Source organism: Hemicordylus capensis, chromosome 5 (assembly GCF_027244095.1).
Source record: "Hemicordylus capensis ecotype Gifberg chromosome 5, rHemCap1.1.pri, whole genome shotgun sequence".
Classification (NCBI taxonomy): Eukaryota; Metazoa; Chordata; class Lepidosauria; order Squamata; family Cordylidae; genus Hemicordylus; species Hemicordylus capensis.
Genome location: NC_069661.1, coordinates 36,928,336 through 36,947,714, shown reverse-complemented (window position 1 = coordinate 36,947,714; position 19,379 = coordinate 36,928,336). Strand labels below are relative to the sequence as shown.

At 41.2% G+C, this 19,379-nt stretch overlaps 1 protein-coding gene and 1 long non-coding RNA gene across 15 annotated transcripts in view; one reads left to right on the top strand and one right to left on the bottom strand.

Moving 5' to 3' along the window:
* COL25A1 (collagen type XXV alpha 1 chain) overlaps positions 1-19,379 on the top strand; it is a 487,930-nt gene that overhangs the window by 455,346 nt on the left and 13,205 nt on the right. For 6 of the 13 annotated variants that reach the window (XM_053253596.1, XM_053253599.1, XM_053253603.1 and 3 more), the window contains 6 exons: positions 1,434-1,469; positions 3,254-3,307; positions 3,740-3,793; positions 9,757-9,783; positions 10,722-10,775; positions 14,850-14,936. In XM_053253596.1, coding sequence (XP_053109571.1) covers positions 1,434-1,469; positions 3,254-3,307; positions 3,740-3,793; positions 9,757-9,783; positions 10,722-10,775; positions 14,850-14,936 — 312 coding nt within the window. Of the gene's footprint in view, positions 1-1,433; positions 1,470-3,253; positions 3,308-3,739; positions 3,794-9,756; positions 9,784-10,721; positions 10,776-14,849; positions 14,937-15,659; positions 15,738-19,379 lie in introns of all 13 variants that reach the window. The other 7 variants (XM_053253598.1, XM_053253606.1, XM_053253605.1 and 4 more) reach the window with 7 other exon arrangements.
* LOC128326556 (uncharacterized) overlaps positions 9,427-19,379 on the bottom strand; it is a 40,736-nt gene continuing 30,783 nt past the window's right edge. For both annotated transcript variants that reach the window (XR_008308115.1, XR_008308114.1), the window contains one exon: positions 9,427-11,599. This is a non-coding gene — a long non-coding RNA (uncharacterized LOC128326556). The remainder of the gene's footprint in view (positions 11,600-19,379) is intronic.

The following is a 19,379-nucleotide window of genomic DNA, read 5'->3' as shown; positions in this document are numbered from 1 at the left end:
TAGTTGGGTAACCCGCCTAATTACCCCTGCCCTAAAACCAGGTTTGCAGAGCAAGCGCTCCGCAAACCTGGTTTTAAAGATCGTGAGTAGACCCCCAGAAGGGAGGCAGAAAGCCGCCTCTCGGCTCTGGGGGTCTCCCCAGTATGCCCTGCACACTCATGCAGAGCATACTGTAGCTTCTGGGGGGCGCTTGGCCCCCGAGCTCCCCAGCCCCCGCCGGTTCCGTCACGGAGCTGGCAATCGTGCGGGTGGCCGATCCAGCTGCCCAGGGCTCCCTCCCTGCTCGCTTAGCCCGCTCTCCCTGTGCACTCTCCAAAACTGGGTCTCACTGATCATGAGACCCAGCTCAGTTTGTCTTTGCTGGAGGAGAACTGTAAGGATATGGTGAAAAACAACATTCTATGACACACCTTTTCTCTCCTAAGCAAATAATATCACATACTCCCCAGGCACTCACATTCCCCTGGCTCAGATAGATAGATAGATAGATAGATAGATAGATAGATAGATAGATAGATAGATAGATAGATAGATGTGCATATATACCTACTAGATACATGTGTACCTCCTGGAGAGGAGTCATCTTTTTTGATGCTGAGATTAGCATCCCAGTAAGCCTTGAAAGTGGTGGGGGGAGTGGAGAGTGAGTTGTTGCCCAGCCAGTGTGTCCCCCTCCCTCAGGGATCCAGGCACATTTGCCCCCTCTTCAGTTATAGCTCTGCCCTGATTCTATGCATGTTTACTCAAAAGTAAGTTCCAAAAGTAAATTGACTTACTCCTAGGTAAGCATGCATAGGGTGCATAACCTTGGTGGTGTCTGGTTTTCTAAAGCCATCTGCTTCTTTTTGAACTACAACTCCCATAATCCCCAGCCACAGTGGCCAATAGCCAGGGATTATGGGAATTGTAGGCCAACATCTGCAGGAGGGCTGAAGTTGAGCTCTGCATTTTGTTAGTGATGCCCCTTCACTTTTGGTTCTCATTGATGAAAATACAGTTAGACTTCTGCACAAAAATCATTACTCCCCTTATTTTACTTTCCAAGTTACAAGTTTTTCTTACTAACTTCCAAATAAGGATGTGTGTATTAAAATACGAAAACACCATGAATAATGTGTGAAGTTTGTACCACTAATACATCTAGGGACTCATTCTGATCTCGTGAAATCAAGCACAATTCCATTGAAACCTGGAGGGTTACCTTAGGACAATAAATCCACCACAAAGGGGATCAGAATAAGACTCTTCATGTTGTGTGTAAAATTATAACTAACCCAATGCAGTACTGTGAAACTTATTCTAGAACCCAGTAACAGCTTGTGTTTTGTGTTTAAATAGAAGTTGTACTTGTTCATCATCACCACCACGTACTAATCTCGCATTCTTGTCATTCGTGTTATTCCTATCATCTGTGCTTCCACTTAACCGTACAGGGAGCATCTGGCTTAGACGGAAAGCCAGGACCCCGGGTGAGTCCCTTGTGTTCCTGTGTCGTGCTTCACTATCAAATCTACATGCTTCACAGCAGACAGATTTGTATGGTTTACAGTGTGGTACTATTGCTATTGCTGCTGCTGCTGCTACTATTACTATTAGTGCAAAACTAGGTAACATCTATGATGCTCCATTTGAAAGGAACCCTGGCTAATGAGGTCTAGCAACTTTAGAGACAGGAAAAGCTTTAGTCACTGAGGCTGTTCACACCACCAAAAATTGGGTAAGACAAGTATCCTACCAGGTTTGGGAGCTGTGTATGCTCCTGGTTTTTGGTTATGTGGGACCAAACAACTAGGTAGGAGGAGGGAGAAGTGATTGTGTGGGAGACAGGAGCTGCTTAGGACAGCTTTTCCTCCTACCTTGGTCAAATGCCGGGTATGAAAGTTGGGTAGGACAATGCTCTCCTATCCAGCTCCTGTCTCCCACACAATCACTTCTCCCTCCTCCTACCTAATTGTTTTCTCCCAGCCTCCCACACAACTAAAAATTGGGGGCACACACAGCTCCCAAACCTGGGTAGGACACTTGTCCTACCCAGTTTTTGGTTGTGTGAACAACTTCCTTATATTTTCCCAGTGTGGAATTTTGACTACGACTAACCCTGTTATAGAGACACATAGAAATAATAAAGCTTTTGCATGTGATAAAAAGACCCAGCCAATGACAAATAATGTGACGGAAGACCATGCTACAATGAAATCACTGAAATCATGTGTTAAAAACATGGACGTATGAATCTACCACCCTTACCTTTCTTAGTGTACATTAATATCATTATAGATTTGTTTCAGAATCTAACTTTCAAGGCCATAGTAGCAAAACTGCTGACTGACATACTACACAAGCATACGTAACGTCATCCCAGTAATGTTGCATGCACATAAGTTGTACAAAGTATAGAAATGCAGACATTGCACAGATGATGTTACACAAGAGTTGGCACATTGCAAAAAGAAAATAGGCCTACTCTTGTGTGACATCATGTGTGCAATTTTGAAGTTGAGCCATTTGTGCAACTTATGTGCATACAGCATTACTGGCTGACACACCCTTGCATGGTATGTCAGCCCTTGTTTTATTCATCCATGTTGTATTCAGGCATCTTTCTCTTTCTTTTGCTTGTGATTCTTCCTCTGGCTTCAGCAAGCAAACCCCCAAAATTCTGCAATGTTCAGAGGAAGCCTTGATTAACATTTTTGGCCAGCTGCGTTAGGCTGGGTTATACTAAATTAGTACGAAGAGTTCCGAGATGAGTCTATCGAGAACCTTTGCTTCTGTTTGAAATGATGCTCCAGGTTTCTAACAATGGATATATTAAAGGATAGCATAGCCTGTGGATTTACCGTCTTCCTTCCTTAAGCCTGCCATCTATCCTCATGGCTCCCGATGTGACCTGCATGGTTTTCTATCTAAATCCCTTTGTTTAACCCTTTAACTCCTTGAAGAAGAATCTGCCTCTGCCATTTAAAACCTTTATAGATTAGCTGATCTAAAGCAACAAAACAAAGATGAATGAAATGGAAAGAATCCCAATAAAGATTACAAATGGAGTTATGGAGCCTGTCAGAGGAGTTTGGAGCTTTAGTTGCCCTCACAATTAAAATCCAGCCCATACTCTCAGCTGTTGAGATAAAATTTGATTCTAATTAAGCTAAATATAAATATTCTGAAGAAAGTTTATATATAATTTTTTACACAGAGAGATCTATCTATCTATCTATACACACACAGAGATCCTATTTGTTTAATATTTCAGGGTATGGATGGCCCACTTGGTCCACATGGCCTTGCAGGTCCCAAAGGAGACAGAGTGAGTGCATGTCCAAGTTCTTCTCAAATGCCTTTATAAGTTTGTTGGAAAATAGTTTTTCCCCAGAGAAATGGATACTTTCAGTGTATTAATTTGATATGGTTTTAATTTTGCCTTAGTGACTTGCTGTTAGCCACCTTGAGTGCCATTCATTGCAGGGGAGCAAAGTGGGAGGGAAGTAGTCCATCTCCTGCTTGTTGGCTTCCCAGAGGCATCTGGCTGGCCACTCTGGGAAACAGGATGCTGGACTAGAGAGGCCGTAGCCTAATCCAGCAGGGTTCTTCTTATGCTAAGATATCCACCTACATGCCTGAGCTATGGAGGAAGAATGGGAAACAAGTCTAATAAATAACATGCATCATGTGATACATAAAAATTATAATAAAATACTCTTTGCCATTTATAATGAACATTTTTTATTTTATATTTTAGGGTGAAAAGGGAGTTACAGGAGATCCTGGGCCCAGGGGACCATATGGCTTGCCTGTAAGTGACGCAACAAATTTAGAAAGTACAATTTTTTGAAATCCTTTATTAAATTCTACTGTGTTTTACATCTCAGAGAAATGTTTATTCATCTCAGAGAAATGCAATTAGTTTAAGTAGCAGCAGGTCACTGCTCATGAGGCCAGCTCTTATCTCAGGTTTAGACAGATTCATACTCTCACATGCATCTATGCAAAAAATAAATAAATATAGAGTCGATTCGACATAAACTAACAACAATGAGAAAATCCAGAACTAAGGATGCTCCTCTTAGCACAACTGATGCCATTTCCATTGTGCCTTGCATGTGTTGGGAACTTGTCTCTAGGCACTAGAATGTAACAGACATTGAGGGCAATAAAAGAGGCCAAGGGCATATTGGTTTTCCATAAGGGCCTCCGAAGTCTCTCCAGTACCAAAGAGGGACCCACTTTCATTTCCAGGAAATACTTTGCTATTATACTTTTAATTTGAATGCAGGACACGTGTGGAACAGTTTTGATTTTGTCATATGCAACCACAGCATCCCCATCCCCACCATTCTAATATCTTCAGAGGGGGGTTAAATGCAGAGACCTGGAAGGAGGGTCAGAAGGGAGTGGTATTGTGGGGTTAGTCTTGGGGGAGGGTAGGTTTCACCGCAAAAGGTGGGAAATATGACTGTTTAAGGCTGATCCCAGCATGGGTTGGCATCAGAGTGTGCAAACTGATTATTATCAGATGAAGGAGAGATGGCATAATAGCAACTTTGGATATTACAGTTTATTGCAAGTGATTACTAAACAGTGTAAGTAGTTTTCCATCGTGTCCGTATACAGTGTGCAGTGACTGCCCTATTTTCAATATAAAATAATTTTGAATTGCACTTTTTTTTTTGCTTTAGATGAATATCCCAAAGTTCAGATTGATTTTGTAATGTTTTGCTAAACCTGCAGGCATAATAATAATTATCTAGAATCCATACACATAGTTTAAGCATATGTTCATTCCATTATTAAAAAATGATGTCCTAAAACATTTATCTGAATATTGAAAGCATCATACTGGTCAGAGGTAGAATTATTGTGGCTAATTTTACTCTTAACTTGCTTCTCTGTAAAGTGTGTACCACTTTACAGATCCTTACCAAAGTCAGTGGAGTTATCCTCTATAATAAAAGGCTAAGTGTGTGTCCGTGCCTTTAGAACGTTGGGGTCTGCGTCCGTGTCTCCCTGGACTGTTCTGGGCATGCGCGAACAGTCCGAGGGAGACACGACCGCTGACACCAGGCGGCCATTTTGGAAGGAAGGCCGGAGGCTGCGGCCGCGGCGGGGCGACTGGCCCCGATGGTGGCGGCAGTGGCCGCAAGGAGACTGGCGGGAGGACTGGCGGTGGCGGCCGCCGCGGGAAGCCCAGGGGCGGCGGCCGCGGAACCAGACCGGCCGTGTAAAGGGTAAGGGAGCCCTGAGGTGGGAGGCCTGAGCTGGCGGGGGGTTGGCCCAGCCGGGGAGGCCGGCACCGGCCCCGGATGGCGCCAGACCCGGCCGAAAGAGGCGGTGGGCCCGGGTGGGAGGAGGCGGCGGTTGAGGGCACAGACTAGCGCCCGTTAAATTAACGGGCTGAAAAATACTTGTATGATATATAATTTGCTGCAGCTGCAAATGAAGCTTAGTGTGCATGTAAACATGCATTGAAACAATGATAATCACACCACTATCTGGAGTGACAACTGTTATTTTATTGGATCACTAATTTGAGAGAAGAATTAACCTACTCTAATTACTCTAAGTTGGAAATATCAGGTTAGTTTTTTCCCCAGACTGAAATTGGGAGTATAATTTTTCCTATTCTGTGCCCACACAAAACCACCATGTTTACAGCTCAGAAAATATATGCCAAATGGGAGGTCATGGAATGTTGCTAGACTAACCATTCTCTGTCAGAAGAAAGTTGCTTTAATTTCAGCAGGAGCCAGAACCTCATTAATGATGGCTTCTGCATCAGTATGGGAATTGTCTGTTTCATGGACAGGGTTAACTACTTGTTGCATGCCACACAATACCATTCTGACATGGGGAGGGAGCTCGAAGTTCCAAATTTCTGCTTGCTGTGATTCAATGCTCCACTCTCAGTTTCATGCTAAGGTAAAGTGTGCTGTCAAGTCGATTTCGACTCCTGGTGCCCACAGAGCCCTGTGGTTGTCTTTGGTAGAATACAGGATGTGCTTACCATTGCCGCCTCCCTCACAGTATGAGATGGTGCCTTTCAGCATCTTCTTATATCGCTGCTGCCTGAAATAGTACTAGTGGGGATTCTACACCTGATTAAAATGTTAATGGACAAATACATCTGATTTAAAATCTGAAATATTTCCAGCTGTATACAGTATTAGTTTATTTTGTGGCCTCACAATAAATAATAAGCATTTTGGAAGCAGCTGTTCAAATAAAACATTCAATAGAGATTCCTTATTAAAAAATAAAGATGAGAAACATCAACCTCCTCTCCCCCACTCCATATAAACATTTTACCAAATTGTTCTCTCCCACAATCCAGCTGGCCCATTGGAAAATCATCCTAACAGCAAGCTCTGAGATCCAGCCTCTCTGCCAAACATCTTAGATTATTACATGGAAAATATTCTGGGATTAGAACGCAATCAGATCTGCACCCCCTCCACCTCTCAAGGTCTTAATGTGGCTCTGGATTGTTTGCATATCTTCTGAGCACTGATCTGGCAAACATGCCCACACATGCTTTTTAAACCTTTGGATATTCTCAAAGCTCTTAGAATTGAGGCCCTAGCAAATATATTATTTCAATCTGTGCACAGTGATCAGGGGAAGCAATGTCAGATGCTGAGACGCCATTAGGCCCAAAGAAGAAAGGTTTAGGTGGTGATATTTAGTCAGAAAGTTGATTCCTCCCCCCCCCCCTTATTTCTTAGACTTGAGGGCCATACTGCCATTGCCTGGGGATAGTCACATGACTGTCTACATGTGATCTGCATACTAAAGCTTTCATGGATTTGCATCTCATATAGGAATTTTGTGACATTTTAAGCAGCCTTTGGAGTACTGCCAACTTTAGCCTATAGTGTCATGACTCATCTTGAGGGCAAAAAGTGATTCAAAGTGATGTTTAAACAGAGTTTTGGAGAGCAGGTAGAGGGACGATTCAGATTAACACCCACTTCATCCGATAAAGGGATACCCTAACAGCACTTTGGGGCATTTTCCAGTGACATCAGGGCAGCACACAGTGTACTCTCGGTGTGACCATGTCCTGACGGCATGTTGCACCAGCATTTCATCCAAACTGGATGAACCTGAACCAGAACTAAACTCAAATTTTTAATGGTTCAAGTCCTTAATTTCAAGACTCATTGCGCTTGTGTATATGCCCTCCTGTATTCTACCAAAGAAAACCACATGGCTTATGGTCGCTAGGAGTTGACACCGACTCAGCGACACAACTTTACCTTTATATACAAACACTGGCAGTGCTGCTTCTTTTTCCTGAAAAATGAGTTGGCAAGCTTGTAGATTCTCACAGTCAAACACTATTCCTAAAAAGGTTTCTTGTTCCCATAAGCATAATTTAAAAATAAATAAATAACCAAAACCTGCAGTTCCAAAGTAAAGTGGCATCTCAGTACAATGGCATCTCAGTACTGACTACTAGGTGATCCAATGCGATAAGACTGGCTTATCTGCTTGGAGTCACTCCTTTACGATACGGCCTGCCAGTAACCAGTTCCATTTTCAAAGATTACAATTCATTTTTAAAGTTGCATAGGTTTGCACCAAAACAGCTAACTCTGTGCTAGGTACTGCCAGCCCAGCCCCCTCTATGCTGTCTCTCCACACTAGTTTGTATTATTCAATATTTATAATTATGTGATATGCTGCTGGTGGTGGTGACAACTGCTGCTGTCATATCCCCACAGGTAGTGACACAGAAGTCTTTGAACCCTGTCAAGGAGTCTTACCTGTCATTTCATAAGACAGAGTGGTTAGTTTGTAGCATTTGTTTATTCAGTGAAATGTCACAAAATAAAAGCCCTTGTACTTTCCATGTGCTAGGAAATATAAATATCATGTTCCAGGTTAATATTATTCTGGACACGAAGCTTGAAATTACAGCTATATACAGTCAAGACATCAATGTCAAAAAAGAAAAAAAGTAAACCTGCTAAATGCTGATAGGAAAACAATACCTGAAAGGTCATGCAAATAATTGCAGAAACATTTTCACAGGGTAAATGTCATCACTCCTTGTAGTCATGTATCTCAAATGTCTGATTGTTCAGAATAGCCCTGATTTAAAACAACTATTTTGTAGCTGCCTCTCATTGATTTTAGCCTTGAGAATAAAACGTTCTTGATTTTTATTAGGAAACTATTATTCTTCTGGATTTTTCTGCAATAGAGTCTTCTAATAATGAGAGGTATCCTGCCAAACTAACAATGGCATATGTCCGGATACTTCCAACTACCTTATCTTTTCTAGGGTGTTTTAAGGAATGTCTTACTTCTTATTGTTGTGAGCCACTTTGAGTAGGGTTGTGAACAGACAGTTTGGTGCAGTTCAGTCCAAATTCAAACTGAATAGGACCAAAACATGAGTATCTAAACTGGTTTGGTTGAACCAATCAGCCAGGCTGGTTGGTTTGACAAACCAGCTTGAACTGGTTCAAAGTAGTTCATGATCAAACTGCTCAAACCAGCCCAATTTGCAGTAGTCCAGTTTATGGACTACTGCTAAACAAATGTTCAGTTCTGCACAAACCATATACTGGTTTGTGCAGAACTGAACACCGCTAACTCTGAGCAGTATTACACTGTATGAGTGGAATAAATATTTTAAACAAATAAATACATACTGCAGACCATTCCAATTCCACAGGAGACATTCCTAGCTTCCTAAGGACCTGTAGAATTGACTTTCGAAACTACTACCTTGCAAGACAAACCATGTTGCAGAGATTCCCATAATAATGACTATTATTTACTTACATTTTTATCCCACCCTTTCTTCAAGGAACTCAGGGTAGCATACATGGTTCTCCTCCCCCATACACACTGTATCCTCACAACAACCTGTGAATAGGTTAGGCTGAAATTCCCCCATGATCACCCAAGTGAGCATCGTGGTTGAGTGAGAATTTGAACTTGGGCCTTTCCAGTCTTGTCTAACACTCTAACCGCTACATCACCCTGGTTCTGTCAGTCCACTTGCTGGCTGTGCTTAGCATTTGTGTATTATATTTCAAGTATTCCAATCACCCTATTTATATTTTCAGTAATTCATACAGTATCTCTGTAAAATACACCAGTATGAATATACTTGGGTTGCAGTCTTATGCATTCTTCTTGGGAGTAGATCCCTTTGATCTCAGTAGGACTTAGATCAAATTAAACATGCATAGGATGAACTGGTAGCATCTATTAAGCATTGTTGGGTGTCCAGAATACTTTGCGTATATTATCTTAAGTCATTTGTTTAGCAGTCCTGCAAGCTAGGGTCAGAATTATTATTCCCATTTTGAAGTTTGGGGAAAAGGTGGCTGAAAGAATAGTAACTTGTGCCCAGACCCCCCAAGGAGACACGGAGACATTGCTATGGAATGAATGGAGTTTATTGGTTTATGGTACAGGCTCATTAGCTGGGATTGCATGGACATGAGTTCATTGCCGTGAGAGGAGATTCAGCTGGGAACTTTCTGGCACACAGCTCACACCAGTTCTCCAGATGCTCAGCCAACCATCATCCCTCTATAAAGCATTTGCTTCATTTCATTTTGTGTATCAAGTGTGATGTCCTGCATGACCTCCATGCAGAAAGCATCTACATTAAAAAATTAAATAAATCCAGGGGTTTGTGTGCAAGATAATGCACTGCACAGTTCCTGCACATCTGAACAGTCATGGCTTGAACAAGAACAACCTGAGCTTAACATAATTGATATGGTTCTTTATTAGGGCAAAGATGGCGAACCTGGCCTTGATGTAAGTAATGTTTATGCCTAGTTTGTTTGTGTGGTAGGTAAAGGTGTGTTTGCTTGTTTCTCAAGTAAAGATTGCATGCTTGGAGCATGTTGATCCCTCCCCCCATTTGGTGTGCATGATGATCATGCAGAGAATATACTAAACACTGCATTGCTGTTTGCCTTTCATTATTTAAATAATGATAAAAAGAAATAAGAATACTTATAATAGTGAGGAGAACACTGCTAAGAAAGGGCTATCTTGTAAATCCCATAATAAATAGTGACACTAATAAGCACCTGCAAAAACTGATGCTAACTAGAGCACCTGATAAATGGCCATGGGAAGTGCTTTTAGCTATACATGTAGTCAATGGTGCTTGGAAACACAACCACAAGAAGTGTGCATGCCATGACATTTTATTTGTGTGACGTGCTAAGATTCTGGTGGTAACAAGCCACAGAAAAGAGATTGCAACTTCTTGGTAAAAGAAGTTGAAATCTGATAAAAAGCTGTTTCACACAAACACATTGCCATGTGGAGCAGCCTCCACACAGTTGTGATGCCAGGTTGCTACAAGCACTAATGTCAGTGTAGTGTTTTCCTTATTAGGTGAACTTGTAAGTGAACATTCCATGTTATGCAACTGCATTTGCAGTGGGACAAATTATTGTAATATTTTCTCCTATGTGATCAGCACCAAAGACTCCTTACGGAAACACTTTGCTTTGGTGATTGCCAGTTCCCATTTGCATGTAGGAAAATAGGGTTACTTTTAATCTATCTGGATGGCTGACATAAGTCTATCTTGCTGAATATTATGGCCTTCTCTTATTTCCAAATCATGCAGTATTCTTGGTGTGTGTGTGTGTGTGCATATAACTCGGCTGTAAAATAAAAACAAACCCACAAATGGGTATGTAGAAGCCAATAGAGGTATTTTTGTTCATTTTTTATAGGGTTTCCCTGGTCCTCGCGGAGAAAAGGGTGATGTAGGAGAAAAGGGAGAAAAGGTGACCTCGATGCTATTAACTGTTGTTTGATTACTTAGCCTAGTCAGCTCTTCTGTCCCAGTCCTATAATTTGTCCCATTAAGCTTGACTTTTCTTCCTTCTGTGTGCCAAAAGCCATGTCACAGATCTTTGCTAGACAAAGTCATCTGTCAGAATGTGAAACAAAGCTTCCACCCAGATCCCAAAAGGTCAGCATTTCCATAATGGGAGAGGAAAAGCTTTCCCCTCCAAGACTCCTGACAGTCTGTGTTTGTTTATACAATAGTTACTGACAAGAGACATTGGAATAGCGACAAGGTAGGAGACACTGGGCTAGATTGACAGCTTGTGTAAATCAATATAGGTCCATTGACTTCAATTAAATGTGTGCTGTATTTATACTTTGTAAGCGTCTACTGAGTAGACGAAAGCTAAACTAAAAACATTTGAGCAAATCTGGAGAAAGTTAGGCACATTTAACTCCTGCTGAAAATCGATGGTTAAGCACACAATTAAAGTATTAATATTGTTGCCACAACTGTAATGTGCCTACTTTCCATTGAGTTGCACCCATGCTTCATGATCAGCTACTCTTTCCAAATGCGGGAACTTTGATACCCACATGCAACTGTGGCTGCAGTTCTTCACATATGTTTCCATTGCACATGCAGTGTTTCAAATGCAGATCTCCGATACACACAAAGAAATTCTTGCAAATGCAAGGACTGCCCTGTTCAGTTCAATGGCCAGGATCCAAAAAAATCCATGGAACTAGTTCAGTGAGCCACGCGGGGCTTTCAGTTTCCTCCAACAGCAGCTGCCCACGAAAAATGGCAAACTCAGTTCTGAAAAGGAGAGAAATTTCATTTGGTTAATTATGCCTCTTGAAGTAGCTGAGGAAGCTGCAGGTGTGTCTTTGTGTTTGACCACAGTGGAGCCAGGAGAGAGGGTCCTCCGTGCCTATTAATAGCGAGGGCTTTCTTGCCAACTACTGGCTATCAAGAGCCAGGGCCTTCTTCCTCGCTTAACAGCCAGCCATAGCACATGAGGTGCTATGTCTTACCTTCAACATCACCCTTTGGCAGACGTTTTGTTGAAAATAAGTTGTTAGTTATTTGCCCTCAATTATCTACTTCTCATGGAATCATAACAGCTTTGGGTGCTATTGCAAGCCACTCTGAGATTTGTAAAAAGGAAGAAAAATAGATAAATGAATAAATTCTGTATGAAAGTGAGCAGCTATTTCTTATATAAAATAATAAATAACCGCTATTAATTGTATAAAATAAATAGCTGCTCACTTTCATACAGTACCACACTCTACAAACTGCTGCTAATTACGCAGGCCAAACAATACTGCTGGCCCTGGTGAGATTACCTGTGTTTACGTGTAGAGCACATTTTTATTTTATTTATTTATTAAGAATGTTTATACCGCTTTACAACAAAAATGTTCTCAACGTGTTTTACATAGAAAAAGAATAGGGTCGTTTTCTGTCCCCAAAGGGCTCACAATCTAAAATAAAGCAATGAATCCATGTGATGAGTACAGAAGGCACAAGGCACTGTCCATCATGTTTGTTATCATACTAAACCAAAAAACAGTGTTTCAAACCAAGTTCAGTTCCTTGTGGCTCTCTGTGTTGCTTATCTCCTTAATTTTTGAGATGTTGCTTTCTTCTTCAAAGTATCACTCCAAAACATTTTGGCACACAGACAATATAGAGTAATAATATTGTTCATATGATATAATACAGTATATCTCTCCATGGAAATGTGTTTTGATTCTCATTGGAATGTTCGTGCTATATGCCATAGTTTATCATGTGTGTTGTGTAATGTCACTTTTTATATTCATATCAGTATGATACTTAATGTCTTTTATTAACTGAGAGCCTTAACCCTATTGGAGTCATTGAGAGTTTGTCAGTTACTTAAAGAATGTGTATTCTGTCTAAGATATTAACTGTAACATTAGGAAGAAAGATCTGTATGCCAAACATTTCATATTCTGCTGTAAATGGATGCATAATTTATTTGTTGGTGAGAAAATGGGTGAATGTCCATTTGCTAGATGTCATCCTAATCTTGTCTGCCTTTCCAGAGGTGCCCTCCCTCCTCCTTTTATCTTGTTTCATTACAATTCCTCATATCCTTTTTTACCCCTTTCTTTACAAATTAAATCTTTCCCACAATTTTGACTTTGGCAGTCCTCCCTTGGTTTCTTCTTATTTTATTCTACTAATTTTCCTTCTGCTATCCCTCCATCTTTTTCTGTAATATTCTTAATTTTCCATCATTATGTTTTTAAGTACAGTTGTGTTTAAGAAAAAAGTAGAGACACTTTTGGTTTTGCTGAAAACTATGTGAGTCTGAAACTCAATTACCACTGTGATAAACTGGTCAGGTGTGAAATCAATTATATAAATGAGTTCCCAAACTATTTCCCACTGACTAAAGATGAAGTCATTTTGTCAGATAGCAATTACATCTTTTTAAACATCTAATTTTGCTTTAAGTAGTCAAAAGCTGTTACATTCACTCTAACTTCAAAACTTCCTATAATTCATACTTCTTTAAAAGCAGCTCCATTTTTAGCGACTTGTCTGAATTTTCAGTTTTAAATGCAGGTACATACAGTAAGAACATGGCATCTTAATCCATGAAGGATGACCATGAACATTTTAATATCGTTTTAGTTTAGAACAAGATGGTCCACTGGGGTGGGGGTGGGGGACATTAGAGCATCTTTGGGTCAAGAAACTTGAATCTTTTGAATACGAATATGATGAATATGAATATGACAAATATTTATATATAGCTTTTCAACCAAAGTTCCCAAAGCAGTTTACATACATACATACATACATACATACATACATACATTAAATGGCTGCCTGTTCCCAAAGGGCTCACAGTCTAAAAAGAAACATAAGAAAGACACCAGCAACAGCCACTGGAGGGATGCTGTGCTGTGGTTGGACAGGGCCAGTTGCTCTCCCCCTGCTAATTAAAGAGAAACACCACTTTAAAAAGGTGCCTCTTTGCTCAGTTAGCAGGGTTAGAATCCTTTTGCAGAGTTAGAAAAGGAAGCTAAACTTGATTTTCTAGGCTATTTGTGAACTTTCTAGAATAGCATTAACAGGCTACATTTGGCCAAGAATCTTATGAAGAAAATAATGGTTGGGGGGGATGTTACATTAATTTCATTAAAATATACTACCAGTTCAGTTCACCAAAGCTACACAGTTCTATTCAGTTGTCATAAGCCTGACTCTGAGCTTTTGGATAAAGTCCCCAGTCTTGAAGAAGGTGAAATTTTCTTCCCGTCCACAGTGACATGTTAAGTTGCAGTGCTGTCTGATTTTCCAGCAAGAACTGTTCCAAAGCACTTAGATACACGAAGAGCTCTGTATGCATACGATTTCCCATTAATTTTAGTTGAATGGTTTGTTGCATAAGCACAAGGGCGTACTTCTCTTTGTGAATGTTCTTGTGAAGAGCTCCAGTGCCATTCATATTTCCCTGCAGTGGTTTAGAAGCTGCTTCCCTGTGCTTCAGTGCCCCACAATTCCAGAAACTGGAACCTGGTGTTTGGGTGAGTGCTCCTTCCTATGCAAATATTACCTGACCTCCAAAGAGAGCAGTGTATGCTTGGGAAAGAACCATAGCCCTTCCTGTAGGAAATGAACCCCAGGAAAACAGCTATGGCAAAGTGTAAATGTATCAAAACCAGTGTGCCTACAAGAGATGACTGAACTGGTTGGATTTGATCTGAAAGAGCTTTCAGTTGCCTTTTTGGCTCAAATCACTTAAAATAGCGCATAATTTCAAGCCCTGCTTTAGGATTCAAACAATCCATTATAATATAACATTGATACAAAAGGTCAGTACAGTACAACCAACCGACTCAGTTGTTGCTTATGATCATCTTGTAATTTATTTTTCCACATAATGCATCGTGCAAACTAGACCACAGTGGTAAGTGTCCTTTCAGCTCTCCATTGGCTAAACAGAAATCTTTTAAAACATCTCTCTCTTTTTTTCCATGAAACGAATGAAGCATTTGTTTTATCCAAACCATTGTGTCCACAGGGGGAAAAGGGAAAGAAAGGCAAAAAGGGGCCTAAAGGGGAGAAAGGAGAACAGGGTGCCCCCGGATTAGATGCACCTTGCCCATTGGTACGTCTCACTCATGTATTAGACATGTCTCCTCTTACAGTAGATAGTACAGCAGGATGTTGCAACATAAAGAGGAGCAAGCTACAGCTTTTGCGTAATGCCTGTAATCATTCAGATCGAAGAAATGTCATCCTCATCAAAAGCTATTATTATTATTACTTTTGGTCTAACTATCTTTGGCCTAACTATCCTTTAAAATAGGATCAGTATTAATGGCAGATTTCCCCATCATTTATGACATAAAGCCTTACATTCCGGATACTAGTTCTTGCTTGTCATATGGTTATTTGTTTTGATATGTAGCTTGTTTCAAAGAAACACCAGCTGGTATGCATATCTGTTTGTACGCAACAACATTGCGCCAGTGCAAGAAGACCACCTAGTTGCGCTACATCACTGGGTGTTTTTTTTAAATTATGGTACACTATTACACAGAGGTTCCTTGCAAAACATAATAGATTGTGCACCATTGCACTAATGCAGACATGTTTGTTCTAGTGCAGCACTAGTCTGGAATGCAAGATCCATACTTGGCGCAGCAGCCTTGAACTAGTGCAAGACATTTGTGCAGGTGCGTTGTTAATCTGGATATCATCCACTGTGATTATTGGTCACTTTCCTGAGAGCTTGCTCCTCTTTTTGTTATGTTTTTCTTTGCTTTTCCAGCTAAGTCAATGCAAAAGACATTTCTTAGTAACGTTGCAAGTTAATCTTTACAAACAGGGATTCCGTGGAATTAAGGGGGAAAAGGGGGAGCCAGGCCAGCCAGGCCTGGATGGGCTGGATGCCCCTTGCCAATTGGTACAGTATTGCTCTTTCCTACCAACCCTGCATGTGATTCCTATGCTTCTAGTCAGTTATATCCAATGTAAAGTTTAAAACAACCAGACTTTACATTATACGTCTTCATACATGCATGTGCATGATCAAACTGGCTGTTTTGGTGATCATAACAGTATCCAGAGATCACACATCCTTTCCACAACTGCAATGTAACACTAAACATTGTGCACCTGCATCACACAGCAGTTCCAAGTTTGTTTTATTCCAATATTTGCAATTAGTATAATTTTCCCCTTAGAATTGTTTGTCTTTCTTCCCACCACCACCACCAAAATACCTTCTGCCCTACTTACTATGAATGAAACTCCTCTCTGCTGAGAAGCACAAAAAGCCAGTAAACAAACCACATGACTGACTGACTGACATAACGTATCATTTTCATGTTTGTCCTGCACCTAGGTGTGAATTTTACCCTAGCTCACTTTTGAACATGTTCTACACATTTGAGTCTTGAGTGATTTTGTGTGTGGTTTTATTTATTTTTCACTAAACTGGAATAATAGAAGATTCGTCCACAAAAATGAAAATTAAGTTCCATGCCCACACACACTGATGTGAAATCAGTAGTGCTTCCCTGCATTCTCACAGTTACAGAGATTCTACTGTACACACAGACACCCCGAACATCTAGGCATTTGAGGAAACAAGAATTCCCTTTGAGCCATCTTACCTAGGCTGTGCTCTCATAGTCAGAAGGATCCAGGTTAAAACATTGATCAGGATCAGCAAACCCTGCAAAGCTGATTGTGAGAACCCAGCATTTTAGAGCAATCCTGGCCAAACTGATCCAGCTGACCAGCATTAAACCAGGATAGATAATTAGGACACACGCCCTATAAAGACTGATTAACTTCAATAGTGGAATAGTTCCATATAATTCTCTGTGTAATTGAATGGGGAAATATATGCGTACAAACACACACAAGCTCCTCGTGTGCTTTGGAGTGCACAAAGTACCAAGCCCACAGAATCCAGTGTGCACACATTTATGACTGGGACTGCTCCAGGTTCAAGAATTAAAGGAAATGCTCTGCAAAAACACAATTCTGTGTTTTTGATAGCAATAGCAATAGCACTTACATTTATATACCGCTCTATAGCCGGAGCTCTCTAAGCGGTTTACAATGATTTTAGCATATTGCCCCCAACATTCTGGGTACTCATTTTACCGACCTCGGAAGGATGGAAGGCTGAGTCAACCTTGAGCCCCTGGTCACGATCGAACTTGTAACCTTTCTGGTTACAGGGCGGCAGTTTTACCACTGCGCCACCAGGGGCTCATACTGATGAAACCTTTTCTGAAAGTGCAGGTCGTCCCTTTCTCATGGGGATTTCCATATGTCTATCAGAGCTCAGTGGAGCTTTATCTTGCAGCCAGTCTGTTTAAAATCAGGGTGCCAATGGCAGCTTAGCAGCTCTCATCAGGACAGTAGCATGGGAGAAAAGGCTTTAAAACAAAAACAAGACCAAAAAAACCTTCCACCAATGCCGTGTTCCCTATTCTGATTAATTCCAGTTTGTGTGGCTGCTATTAAAGTTGCAAGGCCAAACTACACATATCACATAACAAGGTTGTTCACACAACCGCTGGGGCTGGGGAGGGCTGGGGGGAAGGCAAGATACTATCTACCTTCCCACACATAATCCAGAACCCAACCAGGGCTCTGACACTCACACGAACAGTGGGCAGTGAGCAGTGCAGCAAACAAGGGCTGGGGGAGTGAAGCTCAGCCGCCAGATACCCCACAATGTACTGCACTGCTCATGTGGTGCACTGGGATATTTCCCAGCTGCTGGGCTGCTCCTTCACCCTGGCTCTATGATTGCCAGCAGCCCAGAAAGAGCTGCCAGCAGCCCACTCACCCACATAACCCGGCAGTGAGATAGGAGGCACATGTACATCCTCTGACCTGATCTTTAGCCTGGGTTTCAAACCTGGGCTACCTGGAAGAGGAGCACAGGGATTGGGAGTGATCCTGGCAGTTCTCACGGCCAGCTGTACTCAGGCTAGCACTACCTGGGTAGGGCTGGTCATGAGAACAAGCTCAACATGTAGCTTGGCCCTAAGCCTTTCTACATAAAAATCAACAAGTAGAGTGCATAGAAAAGGATTTGATTCTGAGCAATTCCCATAGGCGGCTATAGTTCCCATGATCAGTCCCACTATGGATTTCAACAGGGGTTCCCAGCCTTTTTAAACAAGTATAACCCTTCTATCACAAACCTTCAGCTCAGGTAATCCATAGAGAGGTGTGTGTATGTGTAAACTAGATGTAAACCAGTCAGTACCCTGAAGATGCTGAAACCCTAACTCTGAAGATGCTGCAAGGCATCATCTCATACTGCGTTGGAGGAGGCAATGGTAAACCCTTTCTGTCTTCTACCAAAGAAAACCACAAGTCTCTGTGGGCACCAGGAGTCAAAATCGACTTGATGGCACACTTTGCCTATACATGTATATACAAAAAACCACAAATTTAAATGTTACGGTTAAGGAGCAGGTTGCTACAGTCATTGACTCACATCCACACTACGTTACTCATAAGCATTCTTATTGAAATTAACGAGACAACTTTACTTATCCTATTAATTTCAATGGGAATACTCAATGCCAATTTTTGAAGCCTGTCAGTAAAACTGAGGAGGCAGGTATACTGAACTTCAGCACAAGCCAGCCAGCCAAGAGCAGAGGTGGGGTCTTCACCCGCCTCCCTCCCCTTCTGCAGTGCAGTGGACACATCACTGAGGACACATCGGCTTCAACCCAGTAATCAGATGGGGAACAAATAGTGGGGCTGCAGTGTGGGAGGCAAGAGGGGTAACTCCTGGGGGCCCTTCAAGTACTCCTAGGAGTACTGGAACCCCTGTTAGAAACCCCTGAATTAGAATGCTGTGAAAAACTGAAAACAAAACGTCTTTAGGTTCTGGTAAAGAGTTAATGGCCTGCAGCCCAAAGCCCTCACTGTCTTTGTTTCTTAAATGTTTTCAGTGTAACAGTCTTTCCCCTGGAACTTAATTTCCCACAATACACACAACACTTCCCTACTCAATGTTAGCATGAATTCAAGCTCCTACCTATACTAAAATTCTACTCGTTCATCCTTCTCCCTTGTACCAATCTGGCAATACCCTTTATTTTCAATATTGTCAAAATATGTTTTGATTTTTGTTTTCATTTTTAAAATCGACATTGTGTACACATTTCTAGAAAACTCCAAGGATTTTTTTTAATGGTTAGCGGTTAGATTTGATCTGCATGTTCTGATACTGTTTGTATAGTTAAGCACGATTCTCTGTAGGTGAATGTTAAAGTTCAGTAAGTTTTATTTCAAGTTTGTAATCTAAATTTTCAGGAGAGTCTTTATCTGAGTTCATAGTCCATGTTATATTTGGCTTGCCTCTGATTAATGATAACCTGTAGCTCATATATTTGGTTGCAAGTAAATCAAGCATGCCTTCGTAATTCTTACAAATATGTTTGCCTTTGCTGTATTGTTTCTGTCTGGAGGTCCCTGTGCTGATGAGGGCAAACTGTCCTATAGGTAGGCTGCTATAAAATGAAACTGAAAGACTGTCAACAGTATTTCTTAATCTGGTTAT